Here is a 13,129-nt window from a genome sequence, read left to right on the forward strand (position 1 = left end):
TACGGAAGCTGAGCAGTCTAGAATCCTGTCTTGTACTTAATAAACGTTTGATGAATATCTGTTAGTATTGTCCTTCTCGTTTACTCATCAGCCCCTCCATCATACTGCAACTAGCATTGATTCCTGGGTGGGAGCTCTTCTGCGGAGAGAAGGCACTGGTTGCCTTTGTAACAAGTTTCCCTTTGCTTCCTCAATCAAGATAGACTTTCCTCCTCTTTTCCTTACGGTTCTCCCCTTGTAGGCGTAGCCCTAGTTCACCTGAGCACTAATCCTGTGCCGGTTCAGCCTTCCAGAGTCACCTGCAATGCCGTCTTCTATCAGAAGGTTTTCCTCCCTCTTCTTTAACTCTTGGAAGAAACGGGATTTGAGCCAAGGGTATAAGGCTAGGAGAGCCAAGTTTCCAACCGTTGCCCGACAGAAGGGATGGGGTGGGGCCGTTATCCCGTTTTTCCCTCTCAGATTCACCTCCTCAATTTCTTTTGTGTATCCCTTTTTGTCATTAACGTTCCAGGCCAAGTTCCTTCCTAACAGTGGTGACTCCACCCTGGCCATGTGTGCCCGTGACGGGCAGGTGCGGGTAGCAGAGCTGTCTGCCACACAGTGTTGCAAGAACACGAAGCGTGTGGCCCAGCACAAGGGAGCGTCCCACAAGGTAAGTAAGCTCTCGCCCCCACGGTTGTGTGGTCCAGCTCCTCAGCCCCGGATCTCAGCCAAGGCCTTCGTAGATCTCTGCCCGTTGTGTCCCTTCTGTTGTGGACACCTGCCTCACTTCTCTCAGTCCTAAAATTTGTAGCTGGAAAGGGAGAAAAAGCAGCCACAGCCACCCTAAACTTCTTGGAAGGCAAGTGTTTGAGAGCTCTCTGGATCTGGCACGTGTGGCATTCAGTTGATGAAGCCGAAGCCGACCCACGGTTGCTTTGGAAATCCTTGAGGTCTCCTGCGGCTTCCAAACTTCTCAAATCTACTTCGATTGTATCTAGAACATCTTAACGGCGCCAAAGCCCTAGTGGTCGGCTCCTCGCACGTGAGAGCACCAACTTTTTGCCCAGGTCTCAGGGCACAGACAGCACTATTTCTGGAAGCCCTATTTAGAACTGGGAATATAGGACAGACAGTCATGGGGGCAGCCAGTGAGGAGCTGCGAGCTGCCTAGTCTCAGAGTGGTCATACTGTGGGGGGAGAGTGGCCCGCTTTTACAAACCCTAAGCTAATGCGTATCCTTTTCTAGCCCAAATGGCTCGGAAAATATGAAAATTACCTATTTCTTTGATTCTTAAGCCTACCCCAAACCTGCTAGTTAGCTAATTTTTAGAACTACGATGTAAGAGAGTGACACTTGGGCACCATTTTTCTGCCCACCCGAGAGTGGAATTGATTTTGAGAATGAACGTTAATGGCTGACGTTTTTCTTTGGTATTGTTGCTCAGATCCCTTGAGGACTTAGTTGAAAAAGCAAAACTCCTGTCCTCTTGACTTGTATGGGATCAACAAGCTCTAACTAATTCACACACAACAAGAGAGAATGGGTTTATTAGTTCTTTTCCTGGGGTTTTGTTTCTCACTTAGGTATTTAGTTAGTTAGTTAGTTAGTTAGTTAGTTAGTTAGTTAGTTAGTTAGTTAGTTATGGGACGGAGGGCACAAATGAGTGAGGGGCAGAGAAAGAGAGAAGTTGGGGCTCACCTGGGGCTTGTGTTTTACCCAAAGCAGGGCTCATGCTCACCCGAAGCAGGGCTTGAGCTCACCAGATGTGGAACTAGAACTCATGAACTGTGAGATCATGACCTGAGCCCAAGTCAGATGCTTAACGACTGAGCCACCCAGGCGCCCTCTTGAGATATTTAAAATGCAGTCCTTCCCGGGGTGCCTGGGTGGCTCCGTCAGTTAAGCATCTGACTTCGGCTCAAGGGTCATGATCTCACAGTTCATGAGTTAGAGCCCCCCTTCAGGCTCTCTGCTGTCAGCATGGAGCCCACTTCAATCCCCTGTCTCCCTCCCTCTCTCTGCCCCTCCACTTGTGCACGCGCACACACACCGTCTCTATCAAGAGTAAATATTAAAAAGTAAGTAGTAAATAAAATGCAGTCCTTCCTAAAGATAAAGGAATAAACTAGATGGCCCTGATTCTAATCTGTAGAAACCTCATCCTTTCTTTTTTTCTCCTTCAGTTGGCCCTGGAACCGGACTCTCCCTGTACGTTCCTGTCTGCAGGTGAAGACGCCGTTGTTTTCACCATTGACCTCAGACAAGACCGGCCAGCTTCGTAAGTGTAGCAGTAGATATTTTTACATCACTGGACCTCTTGGCCTTGAAAGTACCCTACGTGTCCTAGGTAATACCCACCTCTCCGGTCAGTCCCCAGAGTCCCTCTGTGCCTATGCTAAGAAGCAAATTGAGGTTTAGGGCAATTCCTCACTTCTTTGTTGTTGTTTGTCTGTTTCTCAGCAGTGTAGCACTGTTCATGTGTACTTTTATTTCCAGAACGAGATTCAGTCATCTTACGTGTGAGCTTGAATAACTTGTTGATCTCCTCTCCGTTCACTTGGGTGCCACTCAGCTCACCCACAGGAAGCACATCACCCTGCAGGGCAGCTGAGAGATACAGTCCTATGTAGTTTTCAGTTATTTATAGAAACATGTAAACAAATGATAAATCTTGAACAAAAATATTGGTAGCTATAATAGAGTTCTGTCTTATCACAGCTCATTTATACATGAATTTGAGACTCGTGATTAATGATTAAACCCTCATCAGCTGTGTGATCTCATAGAAGGAACATAGCATCTTGCTTGGATCTGGACAGACCTGGGTCAGATTGCGACTCAGGCACTACTAGTTACGACCTATCTGACTTTTCTGAACCTCAGTTTCTTCAGTCTGACTTTGGGCATAATCAGTATATCTTACTCTCTTGTCTCTGAGGGTTATTGATAAAAGTGCTTGAAGCCCCAGCATAGTGTCTGGCACTGTGTTTGGAACTGATTATATTATGGCTGCTAATTATTTTACTGTGTTAAAATTTTAGTTCTTATAATAAACAAGTACATCTTGTTTAAAAATTTCAAATAATAAAGTATGTGGGCAAAATGTATATGCTTCTTCATGCACAACTCCCTCACCCCCACTTTTCTAGCTATCGGTAACCGTTGTTAAAAATTTTGGAATACCTTTCTAATCCTTTTTTATACTTTTATGTATCTTAATATATACATAGATGTTTCACCCATGTATATATGTACGTACATACACGTAGGATTCTGCAATTTGCTTTTTTCACGTTATGATGTGTTTTTGGAGTTCTTTCTACATCAGACCATAAAGGTCTGCTTTACAGCATTGGTGTAATACAGTTTATTTAATTGCTACCTTGTTTATGGATTATCTAGATTTTTTTATTGTCTTGTTAGTCTTAAAAACATAAATTTTGCGGGGCGCAGTCGGTTAAGCGTCCGACTTCAGCTAGGTCACGATCTCGCGGTCCGTGAGTTCGAGCCCCGCGTCAGGCTCTGGGCTGATGGCTCGGAGCCTGGAGCCTGCTTCCGATTCTGTGTCTCCCTCTCTCTCTGCCCCTCCCCCGTTCATGCTCTGTCTCTCTCTGTCCCAAAAATAAATAAACGTTGAAAAAACATAAATTTTGGGGTGCTTGGTTGGCTCACTCAGTAGAACATGGGACTTTTTTTTTTTAATGTTTATTTTGAGAGAGCGCACGCACGCACATACACACACACACACACACACACACACACACACACACGAGCTGGGGAGGAGCAGAGAAGGAGAGAGAGAGAATCCCAAGCAGTCTCCACGCTGTCAGCACAGAGCCCAACTCTGTCAGCACATGAGCCGAATTCACGAATGTGAGATCATGACCTGAGCCAAAACCAAGAGTCAGACATCTAACGGACTAAACCACCCAGGCGCCCCTAGGGAATATAATCTTAAGGCTGATTATTATTAGACTTATTTTTATTTTATTTTTTCTTTCTTTTTATTTATCTTTTTAAGTAAGCTCTATGCCCACCATGGAGCTTGAACTCCCGACCCCAAGATCAAGTCATATGCTCTCCCGACTGAGCCATCCAGGCACTCCAGACTTTTATTTTTAGAAAGGTCACTATAGAAAAGGTTGTCTAGAAAGTGGAAGAATTTAAAAAATGTTTTAGGCTTGTGGAAAGGATGTACTGTACTTCTATAAACCTTCAAGAGAATGAAGATTGGGAGATTATGGGTTTTACTGGAAGGTGAACAGGCCTGGGTGACAACAGATCTGCCTTCTAGACTAGCTTGCAGTTGTTTAGTTGTGAGGAAATAAATTAATTTCTTGATCTGCATGTTTGTGGTTTTCATTTTAAAGTTCCAGAGTAGGGGCAGGGGAAGAAACGCAGAGGTGAAGCAAATGGGCTGAGTTTGTTCGGTCTGCTCTGGTAGAGAGCTGTGAGGCAGGTGGGAGAGAGCTTATCCTGTGCGTCAGGTCCTAGGAAAACCACTGTGAGGCCACAAGGAGTTGGGAGCCCAGTACTGGGCAGAAGAGATGAGTGTGTTAGCTTACTGGATTTGGAATGAAATGATGTACACGGTGGCTCTGGTGTGAGCAGTGATAGATGGGGAATGTAGGAGAAACTTCACGTAGGAGCAGGCCCAGATTCTGGATTTGGGGAATCAGGGACTGTGAGTTTTCAAAAAGTTTTTGCTTTAAGGATTGAAATAGTAGCGGAAAGCTTGACTGAGGTGGGGAGCTGAATGGCTGGAAAATCCAAGCTATTCTTAAGTTTAAGCTGGTGCGTGAACATCCACTTACATCAGAGACGTTTTTGTGTGAAGCTGGCGTAAGGGAACTTTTACGTATTTATGATAGCTGCGTCTCTGGAAGCTGGTGGTATTGGCCGACCTCTTAGGAAAAGAGTTGGCTTTGGAGCTGTGGATGGATATTCGTTTAGCCAGTGGCAGCCAGTTTGAGATCTTCTTCAAAGGAATTCTTTGGTCTGACTTGTAATTATTTTCCTTTTTTTAAAATTTTTTTGCTGGAACATACCTGCTTACTAAAAAACTGCAAATTTTATAGCGAAACTTAGTAAATTTGTTTCCTGTGTTTTTGTGTGCTGCCTCCTCCTCATGTGAAAAACATTTTTCCCCCTGCTGCCATCGCGATTAATCATTGAAACAATTTTTTTTTTAAGTTTTTATTTAAGTAATCTCTACACCCAACATGAGACTCGAACTCACGACCCCAAAATCAAGAGTTGCATGCTCTTTCGACTGAGCCAGCCGGGTACAAGATTAATCATTTTTGTAGCACATCTGCTAGTTCCCCAGAGGGCCCAAGGTACTCTGCATTTATCCACCGGGAGAGAGAATTCTTTGTTTCAGGTGAATAAAGTGAAGCATTAGAAAGATTGAGTTCTGTCAGGATTACAGGACAGTGAAGCCCTATTTCATAATCTGTCCCTTTTTTTTTTTTTTAAGTTTATTTATTTTGAGGTGGGGAGAAACAGAGAGAGAGGCAGAGAGAGACTCCAGCTCGCACCCAGAGAGCCCCATGTGGGGTTCAAACTCCCAAACTGTGAGATCAGGACATGAAGCGAAGTCAGAAGTCGAAAGCTTAACCAACTGAGCCACCCACGTGTCCCCAGGTTTCTTCCTTTTGCTTCCACGTGGTCACCTTTATATTTGTCTGACCCTCTCCTTCTGAAGGGCCAAACTGCTGAGAAAATGGAATGGTCCTGTGAAAAGCAGCATCTGCTCGTTCTCCCTGTCTACAGCCCGATTAGACGGGGCACCCGGGTGGCTCGGTCGGTTAAGCGTCCAGCTCTTTATCTTGGCTCAGGTCATGATCTCTTGCTTCACGAGTTTGAACCCCGTGATGGGCTCTGAGCTGACAGTGCATAGCCTGCTTGGGATTCCTTCTCCTCCCCGCCCCCATCCACTTGCGTGCTCTCTTTCAAAAAAAACAAAAACAAATGATTAGAGCTGTCTCTTCTCCACTGCTGGTTTTATTCCTTAAACTCTTTTTGGAGTGTTTTCTACCTTGTGTTTTTGAGGGTTGTGTATGTGTGTGTATTTCCTAATGACATTCATTTTTCATGGTTTCCATCTACTGTTTTAATGAAAGGTTACAGAGATTTTAAAATCAAGTAAAATCTCTCCACTTTGCTTAGCGCATTTCTAGGCTGGAGTGACTTTGACCAGGCAGAGAGGATGCTAAAATCATTTCTTTACCAAGAAACTCGTTGTCATGGTTATATTTCTTTCAGTTTCCATAGCAACAAGATGAGCAAAACTCTAGAATTAAAAACGAAAGCTAGAACCCAGCCCTTTCCTTCCCAGTCTTTCATTTCCTGTAAATTTACTAATCTCTGTGATGTCACATTTGACTGGCTGGACACTTAGACCTGGGAAGCCGTAGGGCCACCTTTAAGCTGGGACAGAATAGAATTATTTAGTCCGAGTCTTCTGGCTACAACTTCAGAATTTTAGAGAGTTTCCTCAGGACCCCAGTACCCTCCTAAGGACTGCCTTTTGTGGTACAATCAGAGGAGTAATTTAGAGAGGATTAGCCAGCCTTGTAGACAGCTGTCTTCTTAGGAATCTCCTCTCCTAGCTCACTTCGGGTAAAGGAAGAATGCTGGTTTCCTCCGGGCTGTCCCTGTGCCAGGAAACTGTGGCTTGTCAGTCTTCAGTGTGCATGTTTAGAGCTGGGTTGTGACGCTTCTGTGGAATCCGGGAGACAGATTTAACCCTAAGGTCCCTTCTGGCCACTGTTTTCATGATTGGTCCTCTTGCTGACTGCTCCCAGATGATTGGGAGGGTGTTTTTATCTAGGACGGGAAGGTGTGGGCAGGGTCGTCATGTTGGGCTCCAGCTAAACTGACACCACCTGGGGAGCAGTACTTTTGCGTACGTGTACCTTACATGTCTTGGGGAACACCGGAAAATGACTTCACTACGCATTTGTTTTTCCATTCCTCAAAGTAGCATTTATTAAATATACGTGGAAGTGATTTTGTCTTGTTCTTGTTCCAGTGTTCAAAACGAACAAAACCACTTTTTCCGTTTCTAAGTTTTTTTATTTATTTATTTATTTATTTATTTATTTATTTATTTATTTAGAACATGCACAAACATGTGAGTGGGGGCGGGGGCGGGGGGGTGGGGGGGAGGGGGGAGAGAGAGAGAGAGAGAGAAGGAGAGAGAGAGAGAGAGAGAAAGAATCCCAAGCAGGCTCTTCGCTCTCAGCTCAGCGCCTATCACCGGACTTGAACTCACAAATCGTGAGATCATAACCTGAGCAGAAATCAAGAGTCAAATGCTTAACCGACTGAGCCTCCTGGTGCCCCAAGACCACTTTTTTCTTTCTTTCTCAATCAGAATCTGGTTTCTTCGTAGCTTTGTCTGCATCACTCTCTGCTCTCTCTTGCCATGACCATCTGGGTATTTTCGAGAATATAACTTTTCTACTTTTCTACTCTTAAAGGAAACTGGTGGTGACAAAAGAGAAGGAGAAGAAAGTGGGGCTCTATACGATCTATGTGAATCCTGCCAATACCCACCAGTTTGCAGTGGGTGGACGAGATCAGTTTGTAAGGTGAGTCTGGCTCCTTTGTGTCTCTGAGGAGTTTGATACTTGACGCATTGGCTGCCACCAGGTGTCTCTTGTGGGAATGTGTGAATGGCCTAGGAATCCATTGCCCGCCATCTTGAGTTTTTTATCGTCTTCCAAAGAGTTTAAGCTCCTTCTGAGGCATTCTGTTCCCTAATGTAACAGTCCTGACGTGGGGGGTGGGGGGTAGCTTACCATATTATAGAGATGATCAAGTTTTAAAGAAGTTTGATAAATTGGCCAAGGTCCCTACAGAGCAGCTGAGACATAAACCCAGGTTTACTAGCAAATGCTCTATTGGTAAATATTTTCCACCATTTTTCATGTATAAGTTAACATGTACTAAAAATTTTGAATGGTTTCACATACAGATCTGAGTGGGAGTTGAACTCAGGGTTTTTGACTCCCACCGTCATGAACCAGTTTTCTTTTTTCATAGCGATACCTTCGTCACTGTGAGCATTTGCTGTAACGCTTGCTGTTGAGGCCCATCCTGAGGAAAACCAGACTTCAGAGATTCAGTGCTCATGTGCACCACTTAGCTTCCTTCTAGCCCTTCGTCACAAACTTAGTCACGTCACAAAACCCCTACCCAGTTGGCCTGCGTGAACTATATTTCTGTGGCTATACCATCCCCCTTTGCTGAGTGATCATCAGTTTAAAAGGGAGGAGACAGAGGATCACTAGGAAAATAAATGACTTTTTGCTTTCCTGGTGGTGGGTGGAAAGCATTATCTTCCTTTTTCAACGAAAACTCATTTTTATAACTGTATTCTGAAATTAATTTCATTGATAAGTGTCTTGGGGATAGATTCAGTTTTTAGAAATGCATGAGAGATGACCTTCCCTTGTTCAAGAATCCTGCCACAAGAGAATTGGGCAACTTTGTTACTCTCTACTTCCTGTTTCCCTTGCTTTTCAAATTCCTGTCCTTTATTCACCAATAACAGATACATAGTGGTAGTTTTTGTTTTGTTTTGTTTTTTAAATAAGAAGCAGTTGATCAACAGGGGTTGGAGTTGTCAGAACGACCAGGTGGTGCCTCCTGCAAATAGGGCATTTACTGAAATTCCTGATTTGGATTTCCTGCCTAGAGCCCTGGATTGCTTGAAAAGTCTGTGTCTATAGATAATTCATCCACTGGTCCTTGATGTTTGGAGGAGACTGAAGCAGTTGGCTTTATTGAGAACTGCAGTTGATAATGCCTTAATCCAGAGCTAATACTTGGCCATGGTTAGAGTAAAGCTGGAAATTAGTTTTAGCATTTCAGCACAAGGGGAAATACTTCGATTTTCTGTTTCTTACCAGCTTCAGTATCCTCTGTCCCTTTGTACATCCCAGATTCTGAGGAGATACAGGCTATTTACTTGGCAGAAGCCTGTGTGGGTTTTGAGGCCCCCTGACCCTGTGCAAGCAGATGGCCCTTGTAGCATCCCAGCTCTCCTCTGACGTTAGGGTCATCCCCGGTTTCTCTGGCACCTCTTCGGTTCAGCCAGTTGAATGTTTTGGGATTTCCCCATCAGAGCTCACCTTTTCGGTACAAATTTGAAAGTATCGTTACTGGATAGTTTACATCATACGCCAGTCGCTTTCATTCCTAGCCTAAACGAATTCCTTCAAGGGAACACAGAGAAAGAGCTTACTCATCCTCAAGGCCTTTGCATCATGAATACAAAATTTTGTTTTAGTGTTGTGAGGGAGCGTTGAAAGGAAGCCTAGAGAGACATGCTTTTTGGTCTGTGAGCCCAAAAAGGTGGGGGAAGGAGGGGAAAGGAGGGAAAAAGTAGGCAAATGGAGATGGTGGAGGTGTGAGTGCCTCCTACTAAACCTTGTTTGGGTTGGTGAACGAATCGAAAGGCGTGAAGAAGAGGAGAATGTATCAGATGAATGAATCCTGTGGTGGTTGGTGGACAGGTAAATATATTGGTAAAGGACTTGGAGTGGGTAGATGGTCCCTTTGCTTCCCTGTTCTTGGGCTGATCTTCACAAAACAGAGAACACTAGATTACCGGCAGGTGGCGGGGAAGAGGAGGTGAGGCGGGAAGAGAGAGACTCTAACGTGACAAGTTGGTGGGTACCTGGAGCAGCGTGGAGGGAGGTAACATAAGGGTGCTGGGTGCTGAGGTCATGCCGAAGCCACTCTTTATCTGATTTAAAACGTGAAGGGCATAGAAAGACTCACTGCCGCGGAGATGTCACTTCTTCCCAATTGGATCTGCTGATTTGGTGCCGTTCTAATCAACATCCCAGCAAGTTATTCTATGGATAGTGACAAACCCTTTCTAAAGTTTATACAGAGAGGCAGGAGACCCATAATAGTCAACACGGTGTCGAAGGGCAAGAACGAAGCCGGAGGACTGACGCTACCCGATTTCAAGACTTACAGTAATGAAGATGGTGTAGTTCTGGCAAAACAACAGATCGGTGGGCTGGACCAGAGAGCCCAAAAGTAGACCTGTGTGAGTGTGGTCCCCTTACCTCTGACAAAGGAGTATAGGCAGTCCAGTGGAGCAGAAGTAACCTCTTCCACAGATGGTACTGAGACAGCTGGGCATCCACGTGTGGAAAAAAAGGGAATCGAAGCACACACTTTACACCCTTCACAAAAACTGACTCGGGTGGATCATAGACCTACCAGTAAAGCCCCAAACTATAAAACTCTTAGGTGATCACGTAGGACAAAACCCAGATGACCTTGCTGGGGTATGGTGATGGCTTTTTACTTCAATTTTGATTTAATAAGTTTTTATTGTCTAAAACGTACAGTTGGTGGGATCTATTCATGCGTCTTCACCAGCGGCTGGGGCATCTCCGTCCTTGGTGTTCCTGGTGTAAATAGCTTGAGCTCTGTACTTTGAAACCAGTTTGATAAATCCGTCGCTAAGGAGCTCCTGAGGGGCTGCCTTGGCCAGAAAACCTCAAATCCCCGGTGTCTCAGGACGGACAACAGCTAGAGTCTGAGCTTATGGTTAGGAACGGCCTTCCGGAGTTTGTCATGAGTTGCTTTATCAAACAAGACCAGGTTATGGAGCTTGTCCTAAACTTTGCCTTTGGACACTTCTTTTTGGCCTTGCCCCCAGATTTGTTCACTGGGTCTTTGTCTTTTTTGGCCAACTTTTTGGCATCTTTCTTCTTCTCGTCGTCCTTGGGTGGCATTGCAAAGCTCAGAGAGCAGCGGGCACCCCCGCGGGCCTTGCTGAGATGTTGGACCAAAAGTGGTGACGCCTTTTCAGATACAACACCAGAGACACAGTTTGTGAAAGAAATAGTTGATAAGGTGGACTTTATTAAAATGAAAAACTTCTGCTCTGTAAAAGACACTGTCGAAGAGATTTAGAAAACAAGCCACAGATTGGGATTAAATACTTGCAAAAGACCTGAGAAAAGACCGTTGTTTAAAATACATAAAGAACTTTTAAACTCAACGATAAGAAAACAGCTCAATTAAAAAAAAATGGGTCAGAGACCTTAACAGACGCCTCACTGAAGAAGGTATATAGGTGGCAAGTAAATACATAAAAAGGTGTTCCACTTCTGTGTCATCGGGAAAATACATATTAAGCAACGAGAGACTGCTACGGAACACGGACCACAGCAAATGCTGGCAGGTATGTGGAGCCACGGGAACCCTAACAATTGCTGGGAATGCAAAATGGTACAGCCACGTTGGAAGACAGTGTGATCGTTTCTCATAGAACTAAACATGCTGTTCCGTTTGATCCAGCAGCCATGCTTCTTGGTATTTATCCAGAGGAGCTGAAAACTTCTGTCCACAACGAAACCTGTACACGACGTGCATCGCAGCTTTATTCATCATTACCAAAACTTGGGAACAACCAAGGTGTCCCTCAGTGGGTGAATGCATAAACTGGGACATCCAGATAATGGGATGGGATTCAGTGCTAAAAACGAAATGAGCTAACGAGGCACAAAAAGACATGGAGGGACATGAAATGCATATTACTAAGTGAAAAAAAAAAAAAAAACAATCTGAAAAGGCTACATACTATGCGATCCCAGCAACATGATATTCAGGAAAAGGCAGTAAACTATGAGGACAGTAAAAATACTAGTGGTTGTTACGGGAGAGGCGAGAAGAACAGGCAGAGCACAGAGGATTTTGGGGACAGTGACAGTGCTCTGTATGATACCATAATGATGGGTAGGTGTCATCATCCATCTGTCCAAACCTGTAGAAAGGACCACGTCAAGAGCGAGCCCTCAGGTAAACTGTGGACTTTGGGCGATCATGATGTGTGGGTGTAGCTTCATCCTTGGTAAGAGCAAACACAAACCACTCTGGTGGGTGTTGTTGATAATGGTGGGGATCATGCTCACGTGTGGACAGAGAGTGTATGAGAAATCTCTGTCAGCTCTCTCAACTTGACTGTAAGCCTGGGACTGCTCTAAAAAATAAAGTCTCTGCCATTTGAAATTTCTTCCTGTCCTGTGCTCAGAAAATAAGGGAAAAATTCGTATTCGTCTTTGTATCAGCGCTGTCTGGCTCAGTAATTGACAGGCTACACTGCCTGTTTTTTTCCTAAGTAAAGTTTTATTGGAGCACAGCACGGTGGCAGAGTTCAGTAGTTGTATCAAGGACCAGGTGGCGTGTCAGCTTAAAATATTCACTATCTTGCCACTTAAGAAAAAGTTTACCAACCCCTAGTCTAGCTTCACAGCCAGAATATAGTAGTTTTTTTTTTTTTAAGTTTATTTATTTTGAGAGCGAGAGCACATGCACGGAGGTGGGGTGGGGAGGTGGGGGGGGGGTGCAGAGAGAGAATCCCAAGCAGACTCCACGCTGTCAGCACAGAGCCTGACATGGGCTTGATCCCATGAACTGGGAGATCTGACCTGAGCCAAAAATAAAGAGTCCAATGCTTAACCGGCTGAGCGCCCCCAGGCGCCCCGTAGAATATAGTAGGTTCTTGATAAATACCGAAGAAAGGGGAAGGAATGTAAAGATTTCCTCATAAAGAGGAGGGGCAGAGCGCATTAGATACTGAGGAATACTGAATGGTCCATATACCAAAATATTGCATATCTAAATGTGTTTTACAGGGCACCTGGGTGGCTTAGTCGGTTAAGCGTCCGACTTTGGCTCAGGTCATAATCACAGGTCGTGGGTTTGAGCCCTGCATCAGGCTCTGTGCTGACAGCTCTGAGCCTGGAGCCTGCTTCGGATTCTGTGTCTCCCTCTCTCTCTGCCCCTCCCCTGCTCATGCTCTGTCTCTGTCTCTCTCTCTCTCTCTCAAAAATAAATAAACATTAAAAAATAAGTAAATATGTTTTACTAATTTGCAGACTTACAAAGTTTACGATTGCTTAGTGACATTTAAGAATTGTTGGTTTAGTTTAGAGGGAAAAAATGGATTATCAGATGCTCTGTTTGTTGAAGAGTACTAATTAGCAATATAGCAGTCTCCTATTTGTGGGTTTTTGTTTTTTTTTTGATAGCTAGGGGAGGGGCAGAGAGAGAGGGAGACGCAACTAAGCAGGCTCCGCGATGTCAGCACAGAGCTGTACGTGGGGC

The 13,129-nt window shown here is 44.6% G+C and overlaps 1 protein-coding gene and 1 pseudogene across 4 annotated transcripts in view; one reads left to right on the forward strand and one right to left on the reverse strand.

Annotated features, from left to right (window-relative positions):
* DCAF8 (DDB1 and CUL4 associated factor 8) overlaps positions 1–13,129 on the forward strand; it is a 40,971-nt gene that overhangs the window by 17,503 nt on the left and 10,339 nt on the right. For all 4 annotated transcript variants that reach the window (XM_003999591.6, XM_006943041.5, XM_045049168.1 and 1 more), the window contains 3 exons: positions 512–652; positions 2,167–2,261; positions 7,471–7,581. In XM_003999591.6, the coding sequence (XP_003999640.1) occupies positions 512–652; positions 2,167–2,261; positions 7,471–7,581 (347 nt within the window). The remainder of the gene's footprint in view (positions 1–511; positions 653–2,166; positions 2,262–7,470; positions 7,582–13,129) is intronic.
* Positions 10,377–12,346, reverse strand: LOC123382887 (annotated as a pseudogene).

Source organism: Felis catus, chromosome F1, assembly GCF_018350175.1.
Source record: "Felis catus isolate Fca126 chromosome F1, F.catus_Fca126_mat1.0, whole genome shotgun sequence".
NCBI lineage: Eukaryota > Metazoa > Chordata > Mammalia > Carnivora > Felidae > Felis > Felis catus.